This window comes from Pocillopora damicornis, chromosome 5, assembly GCF_964200805.1.
Source record: "Pocillopora damicornis chromosome 5, jaPocDami1.2, whole genome shotgun sequence".
Lineage (NCBI taxonomy): Eukaryota > Metazoa > Cnidaria > Anthozoa > Scleractinia > Pocilloporidae > Pocillopora > Pocillopora damicornis.
The window spans coordinates 27,960,567-27,983,432 of record NC_142674.1 but is presented as its reverse complement, the minus strand read 5'-3'; the positions used below and the strand labels follow the sequence as shown (position 1 = coordinate 27,983,432).

The 22,866-nt window shown below is 37.3% G+C and overlaps 2 protein-coding genes across 2 annotated transcripts; both read left to right on the top strand.

Moving 5' to 3' along the window:
- Positions 1-3,959: 3,959 nt before the first annotated feature.
- LOC149046314 (peroxidasin-like) lies at positions 3,960-10,224 on the top strand. Its single transcript, XM_089206055.1, has 7 exons — positions 3,960-4,732; positions 4,838-5,083; positions 5,196-5,444; positions 6,385-6,657; positions 8,511-8,792; positions 9,226-9,333; positions 10,058-10,224. The coding sequence occupies exons 1-7, from the start codon at positions 4,627-4,629 to the stop codon at positions 10,222-10,224; spliced, it is 1,431 nt and encodes a 476-aa protein (XP_089062181.1). The 5' UTR covers positions 3,960-4,626.
- Positions 10,225-10,564: 340 nt separating this feature from the next.
- Positions 10,565-17,974, top strand: LOC149046313 (uncharacterized). Its single transcript, XM_089207034.1, has 9 exons — positions 10,565-10,742; positions 12,242-12,358; positions 12,839-13,023; positions 13,271-13,390; positions 13,864-13,940; positions 14,333-14,373; positions 14,798-14,894; positions 15,235-15,331; positions 15,803-17,974. The coding sequence occupies exons 1-9, from the start codon at positions 10,577-10,579 to the stop codon at positions 17,390-17,392; spliced, it is 2,490 nt and encodes an 829-aa protein (XP_089063160.1). The 5' UTR covers positions 10,565-10,576; the 3' UTR covers positions 17,393-17,974.
- Positions 17,975-22,866: the final 4,892 nt, after the last annotated feature.

The following is a 22,866-nucleotide window of genomic DNA, read 5'->3' as shown; positions in this document are numbered from 1 at the left end:
ATTGAATGCCAACATGGTAACCATTTGAAATACCCAACAGTTGTGGCAAGTGTAATAAGACGCGTAGTCATACTACCGACTGTTCCATTAAAAAGACACTTTTACTTCACGATACCAAACTGAAGGACAATGTAGGCAATAACAAATGTGCCTCACTAACTAACATGTCTCTTTTTCTTATTTCCTACCTTAACGGGCAAACAGATTGTAAGTATGTTCTCTTTTTATAGTTATTTGGCAGATTTCACACGTCTTTTGACTACTGCAGTAACAGTCATGTAACATATTTGTATCACTGTCGCTTACTTTTGTAATAATGAAAGCTACAATTTTCGTTTTATTAATATTATTATTATGATCATCAATAAACATGGCATCCTGATATTCGCCTTGCTTCCTAAGTTATGGTTGGAAACTTGTTGAAACCGTTTTGAATTAGGCTCTTGTGGAAATATTTATTCAGTGTGAACCATAACCATTATTTGTTGAGCAGAGGTCTTACCCGACTGATTAATGAATATCAACTCTCTTAGCAGTTAATTACTTTCATTTTATTTATTTTTCTGTTCTTGATGTATTTTTTTTTTCTTATTCCTTGGCCTTGGCAATTGTGAAAAACGATTAGATCGTAAGTACATGTTTCGCTGTGATTTAAAGCATATCTATTTGCATGGCACCTTCACGATGCGTATACGTTAACATATTTAACTAAAGTACAGGTGATAAACCAACGAAAAAGTGCATAGCATTTCTCAATAAACAAATGAATGTTTTGAGCAACAGATGCACGTTTTAATTTTATTTTTTTTTATAACTTTTATTCACATGCCACTTCTGCAATCACTCAGCTGGTAAGTTGAATTTAGTTTATCTCGCGCAATTCTTATTCTTGATAATCATGCTCAAGACAATTATATTTTCCTTTAGTGCCTAAGATTCTATTTACAACCGGTCCGCGTATGAATTGTTTATTCTTTTCGGAGTACATGTCGATTAAGTGTTGTAAAAACAAAGTTAGGTTATCATCACAGCGAAGCAGAACAACGAAAAATCATTGGAGCCTCAATAATCTCATATTCAAAGCAAACATTTGGCATCCAGGACTGGAAAACACACGAGATCATGTGAAATCAAATTTGTTGAGAAGCTGTAGTGTAGGACGAGGCGTAGCAAAACTCCGATGTTATCAAGGAGTACTTCTGAAATCCCCATTGAAAATCGCTTTCTCTTACAATAATACAGTTTCAACCAATGAAATTTACGTTGACATCCATGTCATCAATGTGTTTTAAGTCTACTTTTATGTTTTATTTTGAATTTTGAGCTCAACCCGTGATTTCGGTACATTTTTATTGGTAAAGACTTCCATAACTGGCCCCTCATCCTGTGATCTGCTGGTGACAGCTGACGAGGAACATTCGATTTAGCAATGTTAACTTTCTCTACTTCCTGATAGCGACTGAATCTCGTCCAAGACCACAAACAAAAAAGTTCGCGGTGTCTGGAGAATCTTTTTCCAACATCACATTCTCCTCTGGGAAATGTAAATGTGTTTCCATGTGTTGAGAAAGTACTGGAACCTAATTCCTTCCCTAAAAAAATGGGGGGGGGGGGTAGAATTTTACGATGAATTGTTATTTCATAACATAAGCTATGTTATTTAAATCATTCACTGCTCCTCCTTTCTTATCTCATCTTTTCTGTCAGCCAAAGGGGAAGGTAACTATCAATATCATCCGTTCCTATAAATAAAGAACTCTCCTGTGGCTTAATATACACTTCTGACTCTCTGCACCGGCTGATTACTGATCTGCAAATTGCAATCGTGAATAGCAAAGAATTATTTGTGTTTGTATCATTGAAAGTTAGTGATAGCTGGTAATGTCATAATGTTACTATCCAAACGATTTACCGATGTGGACAGTATTAGTATAAAATCAATACCTAAGTTCTGTAATAAATGATATTTGTATAATTATCATCAGATAACAGTCATATGTGGCTGATTGTTTGCTTGATTTAACAAATTCTGTCACACAGTTATCGATTTCAATGTAATATATTGACGTACAAACAAACTGGTTTGTTCAAATAAACAAATGAATAGATAAATGGATTAACATCTTTTCAAAATTGTTTTTCTCTTTCACGGCGTTCTTTCCGGATTCATAAGCGGGTGAGTGCGACGAGTTCAGTTTGTTTGTTAAGCTTATGATGTGTTAGTCAAATATTCCAAGGCTATTTTGAGCCACTAATTTACTCATCGAATGTTAATCTTTCTTTTCATGTTCACCTAACTTCCTCATCCTAACTGATACAACAGATTGTAAGTAGCCATGCTTGAAATCATTTATCAGTAGGCAGGATAAAAGGTCGATAAAGATGGTTGAACAAACGAATGGAACCCAATGGATGGATTCAGACAGGATACTCTTCTCTGTTAATCAGTGGATGTGTGGACAAAGATATTGCATAGAAATAAAACTTTTAATTGTTACAACAATTGAATTTCAACGTTTCAGGCTTCTGCCATATACTGGTGGAACTTTTACAGTAAAGTTGAAAATTAAAAAATTGAAAACGTTAAAATCCTAGTTTGTTTCTTTTAACATTTTTGCACAGTCATCCATTTGAGCAATAGAAAACAGTGTCACTCTCCCTGGCATATAACATGATAAATCCCTGACAGGTAGTGAGAGAACACAAATTATGCTTATAAATAGGGAACTGTAAGTTGGGTGATTTATAAGCTTCAAGCCATCAATCTTTTTTAACTTGAAGATATTAGCTCAAAGTCTCCTCGGAAATTAGAAACTGGGAATATAGACGATAATAATTAAGTTTTTTGGTATCCTTTATGACAAGCTGCAGATTAATGCAGCCAAGGAAGTAAAGAGCATAGGTAGAGTGATAATATGACATATGACTCTTTGCGCACACCTTATTGTTTTTAAAGGTTGTATGGCGTAGTCAACTTGGAGTGGCGACTGCAAAGAGTGCAAGAACGGTCAGTACCGGGAAAGAGTCGGTAAGTGATAAGAGGGAGTTTTTTAGAATTTGCGGCGGGTTTTCACCATCGTTTTACAACTTCCAAAACGTAAACAGCATTTATAAACTTTTTTTCAATTGGATTAATTCTTATGTATAAATTGCAATGATTATTAAGCAGGAACCTTCAGCAGTTATTGCCAATGGATGTTTCCTTTACTAGAAATAATCTCCAATCTCTTAGTCTACAACCGTTTATTACTTTTAAAAGATTATCTGGATAACCTTACTTCTAGAATTTAACTGCTCAAGAACTCAGGAATCACGGCCTTGTAACTGTAAGTGATTTTATGTATGAGGAGAAAGTAAAGGACTCAATTGTTGATAGAAAATGCTGCACAGATATCCTTCAACTATTCTTTTATTAAACGTCAAACTCTTTGTTTAATATACTTTGGTGTTACCAACAGAGTTAATTTATATTGGCCACCGTAAAAATGATCAAAGTTGACGTTTAGAGCGTTAGCTCTGAGAAGCGCTAACGGTCGAAACGTTAGCTTAGAGAATCTTTACGGTGGCCATTTTACATTTTCAACGTAGTTGATAAGACCCGAGAGATTTTGGAAACTTACCCTCCTTTTTCTTTGTGAAAAGAAAAAAATATACGGCTCGCACAGAATTAAAAACATTTTGTTTTTTCTGCAGGAAGCTTCATTATTACCAATTAAGTGCTAGATTTACGTCTTCTTATTTTCTGACGTTTTTTTTCTTTTTTTTCATACTTTCACCTTTTTTGAATTGTACTTTTGAATTCTATGCCCAGGTCCTCCTGAAATTAATCCTGAGCTCAAGAATCAATCGGTTACATATAACTCGTCGCTTCAGTTCATTTGCTCTCTGAGCGGTTTCCCTACACCTGATATACTCTGGACTAAAGATGGGGTGAATCCTGGTTACAACTGGGCAAAAGATGGAAAGTTACTTGATACCAGGAACATGCTCACGATTAATCGAGTGACTTATGGCGATGCTGGTCAATACAAATGCAGCGCTAAAAACAGTGAAGGGAAAAAGGAAGCAGCTTTTCATATTACAGTCACAGGTAATTGTTGACTTACTTTTGTTTCTTTCAGTTTCTATCCTCATTTTCTAATTTTTTTTTCACATTTCACCTTTTTTGAATTGTACTTTTGAATTCTATGCCCAGGTCCTCCTGAAATTGATACTGAGCTCAAGAATCATTCGGTTACCTATAACTCGTCGCTTCGGTTCATTTGCTCTCTAGGCGGTTTCCCTAACCTGAGATACTCTGGACGAAAGATGGGGTGAATCTCCGTAACAAAATCTTGTTTGCAAGCTTTGATTTTTACGGCAGGGGAGAGCTGAGGAGAGAAAGACAGTTGCACTAAGATTGTGAACGACGGTTAAAAAGAAGTAGAGGGGGAGGCGATGGGGATCAAGTTTTATATAAATCATTATTTTCTTTTTCAAAATTAAAAAGGTCCTCCTGAAATAAATTATCGGCGAGAGAAGTCTGTCAAATTACATTCAACACTTCAAATTCAATGCTTCGTGAGGGGTTTTCCTAAACCAGAGGTGAACTGGACAAAAGATGGAAAGTTACTTGATACCAGGAACATGCTCACGATTAATCGAGTGACTTATGGCGATGCTGGTCAATACAAATGCAGCGCTAAAAACAGTGAAGGGAAAAAGGAAGCAGCTTTTCATATTACAGTCACAGGTAATTGTTGACTTACTTTTGTTTCTTTCAGTTTCTATTCTCATTTTCTAATTTTTTTTTCATATATCACCTTTTTTGAATTGTACTTTTGAATTCCATGCCCAGGTCCTCCTGAAATTAATACTGAGCTCAAGAATAATTCGGTTGCCTACAACTCGTCGCTTCAGTTCATTTGCTCTCTAAGCGGTTTCCCTACACCTGAGATACTCTGGACGAAAGATGGGGTGAATCTTAGTAACAACAACACTCTCAAAATTAATCAAGTGAGTTATGGAGATGCTGGTCAATACACATGTAGCGCTAACAACAGTGAAGGGAAAAGTGAATCAGCTCTTCGTATTACAGTCACAGGTAAACGTTGACTTAATTTTGTTTCCTTCAATTGCTCTTCTTATTTTCTGACGTTTTTTTTTCTTGTTTTTCATACTTTCACCTTTTTTGTCCTTTTGAATTCTATGCCCAGGTCCTCCTGAAATTAATCCTGAGCTCAAGAATCAGTCGGTTGCCTATAACTCGTCGCTTCAGTTAATTTGCTCTCTAATCGGTTTCCCTACACCCGAGATACTTTGGACTAAGGATCGCGTGAATCTCGGTAACAACAACACTCTCACGATTCGCCAAGCGAGATTTGAAGACTCTGGTCAATACACCTGCAGCGCCAAAAACAGCGAAGGAAGCAAAAACTCAACTTTCTGGATCGAAGTGGCGGGAGGTACGGTTCTTATTTACATATAGAAAGAACTTGAGTCGATAATCAATTTAGACCTTTGGTTGGATGAGGATAAAATCTTTTCTATGATACCAAATACAAATTAAGGACTTGAAACCACAAAAGTTTCAAAATTGATTAAAAATATTTAAAAAAGTACTTAATTGATGATAACATTTAAAGAGCGAGAACATACCAACTTATATATCGAATGTAAATGAATTTCGTGATCAGACATGTAATTAATTTTTGGGCAGTTTAAACTGATTGCTTTTTGGAGCGTCGAGCAATTTTGACTTTATAGATATCACCATATTTTGTCACGGCATTTATTATAAAAGCCCGTTTAATTTTTTTAATTACCTTTTTTTCTGCTTCTTAAATACCAATGACTGACAAGTCATGATTTCATGTACATTTTTAGAAGTGCAAAAATGTCAAATTGGCTATCAGTGCATTATTATTTAAGTATTTATTACTGAAGTTGGAAAGCGAAACATCCATGTAAATTTTTCATTGATGCAACCCTTTTGACCATTACTATTTGGCTATTCTTCAAAGTAAATGTGTAGTTTGAACTTAGAGAAACTGGTACTCCTAACCATGGTGTTGATATTACACCTAACAATCAGCGAGAAAAGAATGAAGAAATTAATAAATGGGTAACTAAGTTGTTAACTCCTGGGTTGTTTCTAAGATAGGAAATCTTTTGAGGAAATAAAAGAATGTTTTGATGTCACATTGGGCTGACTTATACCCTCCTATATCAAAAGTGAAGAAAACTAACTTCAAAATAACCTTGGATTAAAAATAGACTTGGCAATAATATAATTTGCTTTTATTTTGAAACTAGTTCATTTCGGGTTGGATAAGGAAGGGGGCAGAGGGGGTTGAAATGAACAATGCCGCCCTTTGTTGAGCTTGGTGATCTTTTTACTTCAAGTCTCTCCTCAGATCATTGAGCCTCCGAAAAACAAATTTCTTACGGAAGGATACTCCGTAAACCTTGGTTGCGTAGCCTCAGGTATTCCAACACCAACTTTCGTCTGGACTTTTAATGATGGTGACCTGCCATCTGGTATCAATCAAACCGATTACGAAGGAGAATCATTTCTAGTTTCGCCAAGAGTCACCAAAGGGATGAACGGGACTTACAAGTGTACAGCAAAAAACAAAGCAAACACAGCCAGTTCCTCAGCAACACTGCGTGTTTATGGTGAGTTCAGTTGTAATGCTATTGATGATGACGATGACGATGATGATAATGGTGACGACGACGATGATGATGACGATGATGATGATAATGAAGAAGAGAAATAGAGAAAGAGTAGATTGAGACATACAAGTGAACTTGTAAGTCCAAGGGCAATAGCGACGGAGAAAAGGAATAGTGCGAAGATAATTTAGGCAAGCTGAGCCCAATTGTAGTAAGGCGGATAGTGAAACGTAAAGCGTTATCCACCAGATAGAGTTTTATCCAGTGGATAGTGTTATCTACCCTTCGAACGACCGGGGCCTGATATTCAAAAAACGGTTGATATGAATGCTTAATACTATTGTCCTTGGATCTTTATGATTACAAACGCAAAGAACTGCGTAGATCTGGGTAGGAAAGTAACGCTAAGGAAAAATGACAAGTGGTGGCGCTATAAAGAGTTGATTGATTCGAAATACTTGACTATATGCAATGCACTCCCAAACTGGAAAAATCTGAATGGACTTTCGAGATGGAGAGATTCAGAATCTCAGAAGAGAGCAAAAAGGAAGCGAGACGCAAAAGCCAATTTTACATGCGACACATTATTGGCATTCTCTACATTGAACAAGGAAACTAGAACAGACGGAAATACTTAAAACGAAGACACTTCCATCCGTGACCGAAATCGGAGGTCGAATAGCGATTACGCGTTCGAAAGAATTCCTCCACAAAGTTGATTTATGGCTTTTGTAACTCGTAATGAGACTTAGCTAATGAGGATGGAGAATATCACAGATTTAGGATTTACGGATTTACACGCTGAAAAGGCACGAAATAAGTTGTTATTCGTAAGCTGGTCCAAGAAGCCGGGAACCAATCAAATGGCGCGTATCACTTGTTTACTTGTGAGGAAAACGATACATCTAATCGGGAAGTATTGTGCTTTTTGACGCGCGAAGCGTACCAACGTCATTCTAATTAATCCTTTTATGGAATAGTTCCGCTTTTCAAACCACTCGTAAAATTATAAAAATCCGCTCTCAGGACTTTTTAACGAGTCAAACTACTTTCAAACGATGACTGACGAACTTCTGTGAAGAATCATGCGGAATAGAAAGCATGCAGAACAAAAACACAAGGAACACAGCGAGTCGGTTTGTACCAGAAATCTCACTCGTTCACTGCGCACACCTGTTCGATTTCCGATATTACCAAGTCGTGCGTAAAATATTATACGGACAGACTTTTCATGAAGTATTCTCTATCGATTGAATTGTCATGAGAGTTCTTGATTCTAATTGCGTTCATGATTTCCACAATTTATCCACGGAAATTTAACCGCGTCAGCTTGAGAAAATGTAGTAAGTCCACTCTCCTCAGAAAGTGATGAGAACGACCTAATGAGGTTGTTGTGGACCTGTAGAATTTAGACGGACGATCATCTACTTGAAATCAGACCTGCTACCATACTGGTGGAAATGAAAAAAACTTCGTGTTGCAGGACTCACTTGCTGTGTCCTGTTGATACAAGGGCGGATAAAAAAGAACACGAGAAGATGGAACATTATCAAGACCTTGATTTAGAATTTCAGCGGAGGACCTGGGCGATTGAAATAGTAACCAGGAAATTTAAAACATAAAGGCTTCAAGCTTGTTCTGAAACTCTTTCGAAACTCACTACGAAACACTTTTCTTACTTTTTTTTTCATCTAAAGCAACATATTCGAAGCATTCCCATAAAAGGTCACATTTTACTCGTTTCTTTTCCACGTTTTTGTTTGTTTTGTTTTGTTATATGGAGTGGTTATAATGCAGTTGTATTTTTTAATGAGACACAAGCATTCTAATGAATTGCCCCTTTTCCAATGCAGGAAAAGCCTCTGCTCAAATTGTTCCAGAGACAGACATAACAGTCACCAAAGGAGAAACCCTCACATTGACCTGCAAAGTCAACGAAGAAACAATAAGCATAAGGTGGAGAAAAGATGGAGAAACAATAACAGAAAGAGCAATTATAGATACACGATTAGATGAAAAAAAGAGTAAGCTGGCTCTTACTGAATTTGGGAAAGAGGACAATGGCGAATATTCTTGTGAAGCACGAAACAAGCCAGGAACTGTGGCTAGCTCTGTTGTGACAGCAAATGTCAAAGGTAAGTTGTTTAAGCAACCACATATAATTTCAGTAAATAACTATGTAATTACACGTCCGCCTTCTATGTTCCTCAGAAACCTCTTCCAGTGGTTTTTTAGTCTTCTGGAAACTAGAAATTTGAAAGGAATTTGAAAAAACTGTTTCAAAACGAGTTTGAAACAGTAGCAGTATATTATACATATTCTGTAATTCTTTTACCAATCTTTCTCTCTCTAACTACCTGTTTTTTGTAAATTAACATATCTGCGTCTGTTTTTCAAAAGTTTATTCCCGGCCACCCAACGCAAGCAATGAACAACGTCAATTTTTGGACCAAAAAAAAATTAGCTCTCTATTTGGATAATTGGTGATATTAATTTTTATTTTTAATGCCAACCAGAAAATTCTTTTCCTACTAAGCTTCTTCAATTATTATATTTCGGGAAATTCAGAGGCTCCCTCCAGCAGCTCACTGGAGTGGTACTACATTGGGGGACCTTTGGCCGCTGTCGTTTTTCTACTGGCGCTCACTTCCTACATTAAAAAACGCCGTGAGACAGGTAAAATGTTACCATACGAAAATAAGATGTCTTCATATGGTAGATTGAAATTGTGGCTTTAATACGTCAGTGTTTGGAGCACGAAGGAGCCTTTTTAAGCAGGTCATATTGTGCATTTCCAGCACTGATTTTGAAGGTCCCTTACAGTCCCGGCAAAGCCCATTACTAATCAATTTACAAAAAGGTTACAAATTATATGAAAGTAATCACCATGATAACCCACCTTATTCCTTCTCCTGTTGTTTGACAACAGAGTCAAATATAAGTTACACGTGGTTTCTGAGTCGCAAGCTTTAATTTAGTTAATGATGTCATTCTTACTCACAACGAAGCGATTTCTTTCATCTGTTTCCACATATCCTTTGACAATAGCCCCACCTGAGGTGCCACCTAGGCTGCGGTAAGTGAATTCCCTTTTTAATGCTCAATGTCTGAACGTGTGGTTATTTCCGAAGTTTCTAACTCTTGAATAAGTCTCAGTAGAGTAGTGATAAGCACCACTGCTGAGTAAATACGTCTTTTTTTTTCTGTTCGGACTGACTATGTTCACCGCTAAGAGCACATTGGCCAAAATAAAAGGTTTTTTATTTCGAACCAGCAGCAGTTTTCGAAGCCGTTCTTATCAAATGGCAGTCAAATGTTTCCTAACATCCTGTCTGTTTTGGATTCGTTCGTCCTTCACTTGTTTTGACATCTTGTTCAGTATCTTTTTTTTTGTTACCAGTATGCCAGGTTGTGGGTGACGTACTTTTAAAGAAGAAGAGAAGCTTTGACCCTTCGTCACTCTTTGTTACAGAAACTACAGTTGAAATACACTCGGAATCTTGTAGGCCGATTTATAATAATATTACTCGATGTATCGATTGTGGACAATACTTCGGATGGTTTTAATTAGTATTTCATTTCTCGCGTAGGAGGCACGATATTTATATGACGTAAAATGCCGAAAAACACAGTCGGCGCTAAGTTTATTCAATAAAATCTCCTCTCTGGGTCGATGCGTTCAGTAAATTAGTATCTAAATTTCACCTATTTCAATAATTTTTTCATTGGCAAGTGACAATTTTCTGAAGCACCCGGAAATAAAAACGAAAAGAAAAATATTAAAGTGAAAATAAAGAGGATATCTTTACCACGTTACGTTAAACCAGATTCAAAGAAGGAAAAGATAGATAGGTAACACAGATAGTTAAAGTCTTGTTTTCATCTGCAATTATTCAGTGAAGGGGACGATGAAGTTGAGATGGATCAGCTGAACGTAAACACAGATGGATGGGAGATTGCAGTTGACCGCCTGATCCTTCGCGAGCATATTGGCAGAGGGGCATTCGGTTCAGTGTGGCGAGCGCTACTGGGTCGTTCTCGAGGCAGACCTGGAAATCGCACGGTTGCTGCGAAATGCTTCCTACGTAAGTACTTACTTACAAAGCTTGATTAAACTATCCTTTATTAATATTTTGAGTAATATATCTTAATAAAGGGCATTTCACTTAGAATATGCTTTTTTAACGTACTTGATACATAACATGGGTAGCTTAAAAACTGTGCGCTGTTAAAATGATTTACCAGCTGGCATGTCAAATTGTTAGCGGATGTTTCCCTGGGGGACCGGTTGTTAAGTCTTTTGTCATACAACGCTACTACCATACAACAGAACACGAATATGATTTGAAGTATTAGAAGCTGTGGAGAAAAATGAAAATTTATTGGTTAAATTGCATTCAAGCGAATAAAAGCGGAAAATACCATAATACTGAAAATGTCACTCCTTCGTGTATTTTGTAAAATTGCTCGCTTAGAAACTTTTGATGGGAAATAATGTCATGTGACCTCAAAGAAACCTGGAGAGGGTCAGTCTGGCGCAAAAAGCTCAGAGCCATTTGCCAGTCTAGTGGTGGTAGTATGATCTTCTTCCGCTGGAAAAGCTGAACGTCATAATGCAATAGAACTTGTATGAAGCGGTTACCTAGTAATAAGCGGTCGGTTTTCAAAGTATCGAAACTTTCTTCCTTTGCTTATAGTGCTTTTTATATCAAACAGTTGTGGTCACCCTTTACTAAGTCCCAACAGCCTATTTTTAATGTTCCTTACCTGTATTGAACGGTCACTAAAGCGGAAGTACTCAAATAAAATTAAGAATAATCTTTCAAGTAAAATTGAATCCAGGTTTATCTCTCGAAATCAATGTTAGTAATATTTTTTTGAGCGAGGTTGTGTATGTTAAGTGGTCCGTGATGGCATAGAGTGGCGTTTTTAAACTTTTATCAATAGTAGCCCTATTCCGTGGAACCTATATTAAACGGTCAACCATTTCCCGTGCGTGACCGCTAAATACAGGTTCGACTGTAACAATCTTATAGAGTCAAACGAATTTAGAATAATTCTAGAATCGCTAACGAATTATTGTAGTTTTTAGTAAGATAAAAGCAAGGATTATGTACCATATGAACGGTAGGAAACAAGAAGGCGCAAACAGAGCATATCTTTAATAAAAATTGTCTCAAATATCTATTCGACCGACTATTAGGTATTATAACAGGTGCAATTTCAAGGCTTAATTGCGTCTCTACTTTTGTAAGTTGTCTGTAAACAATTGCGCGGTCCAATGAGCTTGCCCAGTTAACAACAATGCTCGAGATATGCAGCGTTTTCTTAGCAAATAATTTTTTCAACAAGGATGAATCTACTTTTGAAATTTCATGTTCAATGCAATTGAACAAGACGGCTAACTGACATTTTTGTGGCAAGTATGGATTATATGGGGTTTAGAAAACTAACTTTTTTTTATGTAGACCAAATTTATTAGAAGTTGCGCTTGTAATAGTATACAAAAATGTTTACCACATAATTGTGTCTCTCTTGACATGCAAAGTTTGTTTGTTTATCTAATTTTTGTGTGGTTTCCCAGCAATCTCCGGAGAGAAAGGAAGGAAGGCCCTGCTGAGAGAGATCGAGTTATTAAAACTCTTTGGAAGGGAGGGCCATGAAAATGTTGTCAAGTTCATTGGTTGCGTTACAGTTGGAGGTAATCAGCTATTGTTATGAATATAATCAGCTAATTCACAGTAACGATAAAAACATATCCGACGTCAACCAGTATTGCTTAGATGGTGTACTAATTCAAGGGTTATTTCCATTTTTTGTCTAATCTAAAGAAATTTACTTCGCACTGTATGTAGGCCATTTTACTTGGAAGATTTAAGCTATAAAATTTACACGCTAATTGTGATAATAGTTTTAACTTACGATGGGAAGTCTCTGTCTATTTATCTGCCATCCCTATTTTCCTGCCTTTCTGTTTATCTGTCTGTCTGTCCATCTGTCTATTTCTTAATCTCCTATATGTGTCCATCCGTTTTCTATCTGCGTTTTTCCCTCTTTGACTTTCCCTCTCTTTCTTAGATATAACCAAATGTATAAGTAGATAAAGCATGTACAATTCAAACACATTTTGCAACTTCTGCACTGCTTGCCGTAAAATAATTTTCTTGTTTTTCCCTTTTAGCTCAGCCAATACTTATCATGGAGTACCTGTGGCGAGGAGACTTGCTGGGTTATCTCAGAAAATCCAGGGGGGTTTTCGACCAATATCATCATGGGGTCGGAGGGGTCGACCACTTGACAACATATGACATGGTGCTGTTTGCTAAACAGATCGCACATGGCATGACTTTTCTCGCGTCCAGAGGGGTAAGTGCTCAAACTCTTTCTGGTCAGTATGTGATCCTGCATGTGTTAAAATGACGTGACTTGCAAATCGTCAAAAGAATATTCTGTACAGCTAAAAAGATCCAGCACATTAGAATCACTATTTCACAGAGAAATGGTTTGACATTAGCATGATGCTAAACTTTCTACCTATATTTTATTTTTTATTTTATGTAGTCTATAAAAGTCCCTTTTGGCAGATCATATCATTTTTTGTTTTCGATTTCAGATAATTCATCGCGATCTTGCAGCTCGTAACATCCTTCTTGATGAGCATCGTGTCTGCAAGTTGACTGACTTTGGGCTCTCTTATCAGGATTTCAAATACGGCCCAGGAAATGCCAAGAGGGTAATTTTAAGAATTTTTTCATCATTTAGTCAATTAGTTTTGGGGCTGCTGGTATGGAAGATAACAATGTGAGGAATTAAAATATTACTGTCCTCACAAACCTTTATTTTCAGTTATACAGTTTTACTGAAAAACGCATTTCCCTTCAATGGGAAGCCGTTCTAAGCGTATCGAAACTTTCACAGAAAAAAAAAATGTACCTATGGAGTGAACACAGGAAATAAGAAAGCTGGAGGAGATATCCTTCTCTGAATAGCAAAAGATACAAAATCGAAAGGCAAAGAAACAGGAGATTTAAAGGAAAAGGAGTGTGTGAATTGTTTCCATAGAATTTGTACAAAGGTGTCTACTGCTCTTGACATTATCGTAAGTCCTCACATCACGGTTTTAATCTTATATGCAAAATATTTTAGAAGTTGTATACAAGGCTCTTTAGATGTCAGATGTCTATAGTATTTTGGTTACTCATCCAGGGATGTATCCCAATCAAATGGACTGCACCCGAGATTCTCTTTGGACATGTGGAACAACTGTCAACCAAAAGCGATGTGTACGTACTGTATTGGTTATTATCAACATATATTCCAAGAGTGAACATTCTTACGATTCTACCTTAACTTAGCGAGGAAAACTAGAATATTCAGTGCTCTATTGATTAGAGGGTCATTAAGAAATGTCAAGCTGGGAAACAGCTGAGGTTACAGCTGTAGTATGAGACTTTACATGAATGTTAAGTTTAACGAGCAATATCCAAAATCTGATTAGGATAAGAACAGACGGATGAAAGGATGAGTGGATAATCAAACAAATAAATATGGCGTTTTCTGTTAAGGAGGTTGCTTATGTCTTGATGGCATGTTTTTAAACATCCCAAGTATCTGAGTGATTATAATCTTTCTACCCCAGTTGAGATGTATCGTCATCCTTCTATTTCTTTGACAGGTGGTCCTACGGCATCGTCCTGTATGAAATCTTCACTGTCGGTACTTAACTTGTTTGTTACTTTACATTCAGGAAATATACCTGCCGAGATTGCACGCACAATTACTAATTGATGAGTGATACCGAGCGAACAAAAGAGCATTGTACGATAGAGAAGTTGAAGCAGTACTCAATGTTGCTGATAAATAAAATTATGACGATGCATAACAACTTGACATAAAACTCAAGTTTAAGTAGAACTGAAAGTATTTAGTACATTATTGAAAAACCTTAAATCCATCGCTACACTTAAATTTGTTTTTTTTACAGTACTCTATCATCTGATGTAAAACCGAAATCTATTTCAGCAATTAATTGTCGTTTTCACAGAAGAATCATTTCGATCGCCCTGAGAGGAATGAAAGTGATTACAACAAAAAGAGTGTGCTTTTTTGGCGAACAGAAAAAAACATTATTTTTCCACAGGAGGCATTCCTTACGAAGGATGGTCTCAATCCACGACAATGAAAAAAATCGAAGAAGGTTATCGTCTGCCAAAGCCTGAACATATCGACGACAGTTTGTAAGTGTTGCTTCCTCTGTGTGGAATGTTATATAAGTCAAAAGCAATATCGATTGCTGCTGTGGTCAGGTGTTTTTGATACTCTTGGTCTGAATAAGAAGTCTTCCTAAGAAATTAATCTTATCTTGTCAATACAAAAATTTAAAAGAAAAGTTGTTGAGTCAAATAAAGAATACGGTGGGTTTTTCATCACAGAATTCGTTTGAGCTACAATGTAATGAGATAAACTTAGCATTTCAGTTATTTTTGTAACTAGTTGTGGTTTCTCAACTTTGCTACTTGCAATATTAGTGCCTATCGCGGAATTACTGTGATCATATGTCCCTGTGTTTTTCTATAGATACGCGGTGATGTTAAACTGCTGGAAATACGAAAGCGCCAGCCGGCCACACTTTGTGAAGCTCTACCAAACAATGGATACATATATTAAAACAAAGGTTTGCCATACAGCGTCTAATTCAGGATATACTTTAGCAATTGAAATTGGTATCCTATCAAGTCAATTGCGAATTTCTTTTCACGTCAATGTGATGTCAAAACGCATTAACTACCCAGCTGCTAACAATTTGTGAATTCAGTTTCATCATGAACCAATGTTACTTTTTAAACATATGCAAGTGTGGTTACGTCATGTCAGTCTGGATCATCCTTATTTTCCCTCTGTTGTCTACACACAAGAAAGAACGGAACAGATCTTAAAATTACACTTTTGGAAAACTTTGACAGAAAGGGAGACCTTACCCGAATTTTTTCCTTATCAATTCATGCAAGTACTAATGGTTCTTGTCTTTGTGACCGATATCTGATCTGCTCTTTTTTTGTCTTTTTAGTGACTCATTTTTGAAATTCCTTCGTTCAAGATTTTTTAACTCATGCAGTTCCTGATTAACTTCTAATCTTTTTCATAGACATATGTAGATATCTTTGACGATGACAAGTATGATCAGGATAAGTACAACTTTGTCGATGACCGTGGAGCTGTTGCAAACCCAGAAGATGCAGGAGCGGACGAGCTAGGAGCAGCTGCAGCAAATCCCATCGGTGAAGTGGGTGAACACGGTGCTATGGCACATCCCTTTCTGGTTGCAATGGACGATAGCGCTACAGCTTTCCCTTTTGGAATTAACGTAGGAGACGAAGGAGCACCTGCAACAGATCCCGACCGTGAAGTGGGTGAACACGGTGCTACGGCACATCCCTTTGTGATTGCAATAGACGATGGTGCTACAGCTTTCCCTTTCGCTATCAACGTACAAGATACAGGGGCAGCTGCAGCAAATCTCGCCCATGAAGTGGGTAAGCACGGTGATGCTGCACATTCCTTTGTGGTTGCAATTGACGATGGTGCTACAGCTTTCCCCTTCGCTATTAACTTACAAGACAAAGGGGCAGCTGCAGCAAATCTCGCCCATGAAGTGGGTAAGCACGGTGCCACTGCACATCCCTTTGTGGTTGCAATTGACGATGGAGCTACAGCCTTCCCCTTCGCTATTGACTTACAAGACAAAGAGGCAGCCGCAGGAAATCTCGCCCGTGAAGTGGGTAAGCACGGTGCTACGGCACATCCCTCTATGGTTGGAATTGACGATGGTGCTACAGCTTTCCCTCTCGGAATCAAAGTAGAAGAAGAAGGTTGCGCAGCATACCCTTTTGAGAGTGATAAGAAAGATATGGATGCCCAAGCGTACCCTTTGGAGAGTGATACTTTACCATATCTTAGCGAGAACGAGGAAGAAGATGTTGATGACTCCGAGTGCCCTCTTGCGATTGAGGAAGAAGAAATTGATGACTACGAGTGCCCTCTTGCGATTGAGGGAGAAGAAATTGATCCTTCACCATCCTCCCTGGTGATGGACCAAAACGGTCTAGATGCTTCGGTATGTCCCCTTGAGACTGACGAAGAAAATTCTGATTCTTTAGCATGCCCCCTTATGGGTGAGGAAGAAGATTCCAATAACTCAGCATGCTCCCCTGTAACTGGGGAAGAAGATTTCGAAGGCACAGGAAGCCTTTCTGTTACTGAAAAAGAAGATCCTAACTCTTTAGCACGCTCCGCAAATGAGGTGAACAAACCTGATACCTCACCATTCCCTTGTGTGATGGAGGAAGAAGATCTTGATTCTTTAGAATACAATCCCCTGATCGAAAAAGAAGGCCACAGTGATTCCGTCTTCCCTCCAGATATTCAAATTGATGACGAAGAAGGTGTAACAAGTGAACCTGAAAGTAACGTTCGTTATGAAGGTGCTGTAGCAGTTCAATCTGAAAAGGAGGCAGTAGAAGAAGAACCTGAGACTTGCCAACTAAAGTACACGAAGGATGAACAAGACGATCTTGGAAACTATATGGACGACCAAAGTGATGCTGTAGACCTTCTTGACGGGGAGGCTGGCGTACAAGAGTATGATGGTAATCAACTTACTGCTGCAGATAAAGACGAAACTGGAAGTGATGAAGACGAGGAGTCATCTGAAGTAACTCCTCTTGTGCAGGACTGAGGCTTAATAGCAGAATTGCTGAACCTCCAAGGTTGTAGTCTTATAACACTCTGTGGTAATTTGTAGTTTAGATTTCGAGAACTTCAGCCTCAATATTTCATAGCTTTTGATTTTAAGATGTAGTTTCTATCGTACTTTTACTTTATTAATGCTTTGGTAGTGATGATAACCATTTTCATAGTTTATAAATGGAGGTTAGATGGAATTTTCTTGAAAAAAAAAACTTGTTTATTTACTTCACTTTTGCATTTCTTAGTTTACCGTTTATTCGCTTGGTGCACTTGTCAGTGCTTTGTTGTTGTTATTGACTGTAGGCTGATAGAGACAAGAAAAAAAAAAGAAAAAGAAATTGCTGTTAAGATAATTTTTATAACTGATCTAGTCAGAAATTTTGCGTAAATTTGTGAGTGTTGTTCCTAGTATAAGTAATATTTCTCAATTTTTCTGTAAGTGCATTGAAGAGAAGAACAGTAATGGACATGTTGATCTCTCCCAAGTCACAATGAATATTTACCCTGTTAGGAATAATTAAATTGTTGTAAAGCACTCTCTAAATGCTTCAGTAAACTTATATAAGCTAAACTCGTTTTGTTTACTCCATTCGTTGCAGCAAAATTGCTGGTTCGGATCAGACCACTTTAAGTAAAACAAAGGCATATGCGCAGAAAATGTCATTAATAAGAGTAGAGACAAAAGGGAGAGAAAGGGTGGGGCGAGGAAATCTAACTGTACATCTGATGGACACAATAAACTAAAATGACATTTAGGCTCCTTCAGAACACAGTCGAGCCAATATAACAATGGATTCTCATTCAATCATTTTTCAATTTTGTTTTTGCCACGAGCACTTACATATAAAGCTAACATTGCCTAACCTATTACTTCAACTTTCATCGTGGGGAGAACTGTGCTGATTTTTTAGAGAAACAGGCAACTGCGGTTATTTTCTTACTGTTTTTGGTTGTGTTTCTTGACATGAGGAAGGCCTTTGCCAAGATTAACGATGGCATTTCGGTGTGGCTTAGTTCATCATTAATCCATCTGATAGACAACAAGTAGTGCTCATAAATTCTGAGTTCTCTGACCCTCTGGTCTTTGAATCCAGAGTGCCACAAGCGGTTGTTCCATGACTTGTCTTATTCAGAATATATGTAAATGACTTTTCATATGCCCCTCAATCTTGTTTTGCTGAATATTATTGGATGATGCTAAACTTCAGATTTCTTTCCCAGTTCAAGGCTGGGCAAAGACAATAATTTTTTCTGAGAATTGGAGTGTCCTTTAAATTAAAGTGAAGTAAAACCACGATCGTCGATAAAGATCAGTAGGGACTCTGACGTCGATCTACACAATTTTGGTTCATGTCTTTTATTTCGGTATTTGTCTATTTGGCTGTTGAGGATACGTTGTGGGAAGTATTTATCGTTTAGATAGGGTTTTGAAATTTTTGTACACGAAATTAAATTTAAGTATGTTTTTATTTGAACCTCCCGAAAATCTGACATATTTCGACCCACTCAAAATGAATATAAAGAACCCAAAAGTAATCACTAAAACGTAACTTCGCTCATCCTTCTCCATTCACCTCCACGGGATTTGCGCCCAAAAAAGTTGAGACTGTTGCAGGAATAAATTAATCAAAATCATCTTTTTGCATCATATTATCTCATAGTGTTAAAGTATACACTAAAACAAATAGTCATTTAAGTGCGGTGGCAAGAGGTGGGTGTTTACATCTCCGCTTCGCAGCTTGGTAAATATCCACCTCTAGTTAAATCTACCTCGGTGAAGAGTTAAGAAATAATAAACATTTGATAAATTTCCAGTGTAGCGATTAGCATCGCAACTTATCGTGATAATGCAAACATTTCAGAAAAGACAACATTGGAAAATGAATCATTTTTCTATCCACATCTTGTAAAATTAATGTCAATAAAGGAAATATAAATAAATTTGAAAGGTCTTGGCTGGCCACCAAACACCAGCACACGCACAACAATAACTAAAGTGTGTCAATAATCATATATTATTACCCTTGGTGTTATCAAAACAAGCAGGCTGACATATCTGTCAACTAAAAACGGTCTATTTATGCGACTAAGAATAAAGTATTTGAAAGCCTGATGACCCAATTTGCCAGTCTCTAGCTAAATACTATAACAGGTACTGATAATTAAACACGTAATACCTCTTGAAAACCGTCAGGAGACGGATTGTGCCTTTCTGTGTGAGCGTAACCGGTTTTCATGACTAAGCTATCGAGTCATTCATCACGCCCTTAAAACCAAGACAATTGCCAAAATGGCCTAGAGTATATTCTAGAGCTCGTGTGAATGATTTATTCGTGATACATCATTACACATTCCACGCTTTGTTTTTGGAAGCAGATGTGAACTGTTTGTGGAAAAAAAAATTTGTTGAACATCGATAAGGGCTGAGACGCGCGCATGTGTTTTCATCATAAAGTTAAAGTTCAAGAGAACTTAAAGTTTGGCTAAATCTCGTTTTTTGTTATTCTGGAATTTACTAATACCAAAATATAAGCCATTTAATTACCAATCAGCCATTTTTGTGGCTTCCTCAATTTGCGAGATGTTTAATTTCGTCTTATTTGATATTCAAGCATGACGCATTTTAAAATAAAGGTTAGACATATTCATCTTGAGGTTTTTCCTCCTGATTGTGGGGAAAAGTGAGCTGAAAGAGGCCAAAAATGCGAAAGAAAGCAGTGGTTCACTGTGACTGTATGTATAGAGAAGTCAGCAATAACTGAAGCAGCGAAAAAGGAAAAGAAAATAACAACCTTACTTGTTTAAAAGCGCCGCCGGCAATAGGACAAAAGGGGCCGCACAAATGTACGGGGTAGACTCTTTTAAGGTTTTATTCGACAAAGTTGGTTCGCACTTCGCTGAAAACGGTTTGTTTAGTCAATATGCGAGTTATTAGATTTACGTATGAGAGAACAGGGCATATCGAGCAAAGACAAGTCCACAATTAACGTTTATTTATTAATTTTGTTTATGCATGGGCGATCTTTAAATAAATATTAGAAACCCGTCCAAAATAGATAAAGAATCAATTCTCAAACAATATCTCATTGTATTCCATGGCAAAAAAAAGAGACTAATTGATGTTATGTCTTCCTATTCTTCTTATTCTCCTTCCTTTAAAGAGAACATGGAAAAGAAAAAGGAATTTGTATTCCTCCTCATATTGCAATAGAGTTTTCGACTCTGTAAGTGCAATTGCTTGTCAGCATTCAATGATTCCTTATTGATTGATATAAAAATTCGCAAGAAATTAATTCTTTAAGGACACGGAAGTTTTTCCAAATAATTACAGGCGACCTCGAATCACGAACAACAAGAAAACGCCCTGGCTGTGTCCTTTACTGCCTTTCTCACTTCTGTGATTTTCCAACAGTAAAGAAAGGGATTCAGAGATGAGTTCAGATAAACTAAAGTTTTCGTAAAGAGCCACAGAGCATGAATTGCTGATCCACTAAGTACTGTATGTCTCAATATCGACACAATTATAAAAGGGGTGTAGCATGCCACTAAAGCCAACTGCACCCAAAATATGCTGGAAACTGTTTTCTGATATTGTTTGATGTTTAGTTGAACTCTTCCGTTTAATCTTTGTTTTGATGAACCTTTTGCTGTCCATGCACGTACTCTTCCCCTTCCTGTACCTTTTACTCCTGCTCCTTCTTCTGTGGCTGTTCTTGTCCCCGTTATTGCGCCTGCTTCATCTTTTCCTGCTCCTATATCTTCTCCTGCATTTGACCGTCCTTCGCCAGGGTTGTCTTCTACTTCAGCCTGGTACCGCTGTAATCTCAGGTGGATCTTTACGTAGCAAAACACGGAAGTAACCAGAGATGCCAAAACGGCCACAAAAGCAACAATCTCCAGGAGAGAGGACAATGTTGAAAGCGAGGAGAAATGCTACTACTCCAATTGGTAATTGTGAAGATAACTGACTTGTGAGGGTCGCCATTGGCGCTCACGTTCAGACTTGTGGCTCTGTCTTTCCCTCTTTTGGCAGCAAATGAACGTTTATTGGGCGATCCCTATTCGATATAAGAGTATTATTGTTTTGTCGAGAATTTTAACAGTTTCTATTGGATAAAAAATTCCTCCTGTTGTCTGATTTTCCGATGACAAATGTCACAGCTATAATTAGACTTGTCTTTAACTCTTTCGTGTTTTATTCATATTCTTTGAATTTTCATCATGTTTAGTAAGCAGGTGCCACATTTATTTAACATACTAAATGACGTAGAATCTGTGAATTATTTTTGGCCAATACTTTGTAGAGCTTTCTCAACAAGTCAGCTTTTCTTTTCAGTTCCAGACCCATGTGTGTCTTTGCCCTTCTTAGCTATGCTCGTTTTGTTTTTAAGGTAACATATTTGTGGTTCTTTTATAAGCAAGTGCTTTTTAGATGAAAAAATTTGCATAATATACTTATGTTAAGAAACATCGTGGTGAATTCTCATATATAAAGACATCATTGAGCTAGAAACAACAACAAAACGCTCTGATTGTCTTCTTTACTGCAATTCTCACTTCTCTGAAAAATTAATTATTTTGCCACGAGTGTGTTCCCTAAATTCAGAATTCATTAGCCAGAGCCAATTTGCCGGCTCGTCAGGATATGTCAGTGAGTAGAGGTACTCTTTAACTTGGCGGAAAACATAGGCGCAAGGCTAAAAAATATTCGTGAAAATCTTAGCTCAATATTACTTTTTCCTCTGAATGAATTCGATTAGGGTTAAAAGAGAAAACACAACTTTAAAATTAATTAAATTTGCTTTGAAACGAGTTGGGTGTGGTGTGCGGAAAAAAAGTGTTACCACCGCAAATAGCCAGCTGAAAAGAAACAATTACCTCCATGCTTCTTTTGACGTAAAAATGAAGAAATAAGCCACACGAAATATTGGAAAATCACCGCAGGAAAAGAAAACAAAATGGTCTTGACCGAAAACCCTTCAACTCTGTTTTTCTTGAATATAGAAAACCCCCGTCTGCAGTTGAAAGTCTTACATGGCTAGAGAGACTTAAACATCACCACCTGCTCATTTCGGAAACTAGATTCGTTCTTTGGATGTTCAGTGTGGTGTTCAAGAGGAGAGTTCTCAACGCCTTTAGCAATGAAAGAGTGGTAACTGCTATAAAATAACATGGAAAACCTAACGGAAAATACAAACCAAACAAGAATTAGTCAATTTCGTTGCTTCACGGGCGTATATGATCGAAGTCTTATTATGTTTGTTTCGTCATTGATCTTATAATTTCCATTACAGCCATTGCGGGAAATAGTTTCATTCTTTTCCCTCTCTGCAAGATTTCTTCCCTTCATCAACCATCAAAATGTTTGTTCAGTAATCTTGCATGCACTGATATCACTGTTGGACTCAGTTTCCAGCCGTTTCATCTCCCTTACATAATTTCCCAAGAACACTCTGCAATTTG

What these genes read in the sequence shown, in the direction of transcription:
- LOC149046313 (XM_089207034.1), top strand. Translation starts at nt 10,577, where the DNA reads ATGGATCAGCTGAACGTAAACACAGATGGATGGGAGATTGCAGTTGAC. An exon ending in TGGTTGCGTTACAGTTGGAG is followed by an intron (nt 12,359 to 12,838) that starts GTAATCAGCTAT and finishes TTTCCCTTTTAG; the next exon opens with CTCAGCCAATACTTATCATG. An exon ending in GCCCAGGAAATGCCAAGAGG is followed by an intron (nt 13,391 to 13,863) that starts GTAATTTTAAGA and finishes TTACTCATCCAG; the next exon opens with GGATGTATCCCAATCAAATG.
- LOC149046314 (XM_089206055.1), top strand. Translation starts at nt 4,627, where the DNA reads ATGCTCACGATTAATCGAGTGACTTATGGCGATGCTGGTCAATACAAA. An exon ending in CTGGATCGAAGTGGCGGGAG is followed by an intron (nt 5,445 to 6,384) that starts GTACGGTTCTTA and finishes TTTTACTTCAAG; the next exon opens with TCTCTCCTCAGATCATTGAG. An exon ending in AGCAACACTGCGTGTTTATG is followed by an intron (nt 6,658 to 8,510) that starts GTGAGTTCAGTT and finishes TTTCCAATGCAG; the next exon opens with GAAAAGCCTCTGCTCAAATT.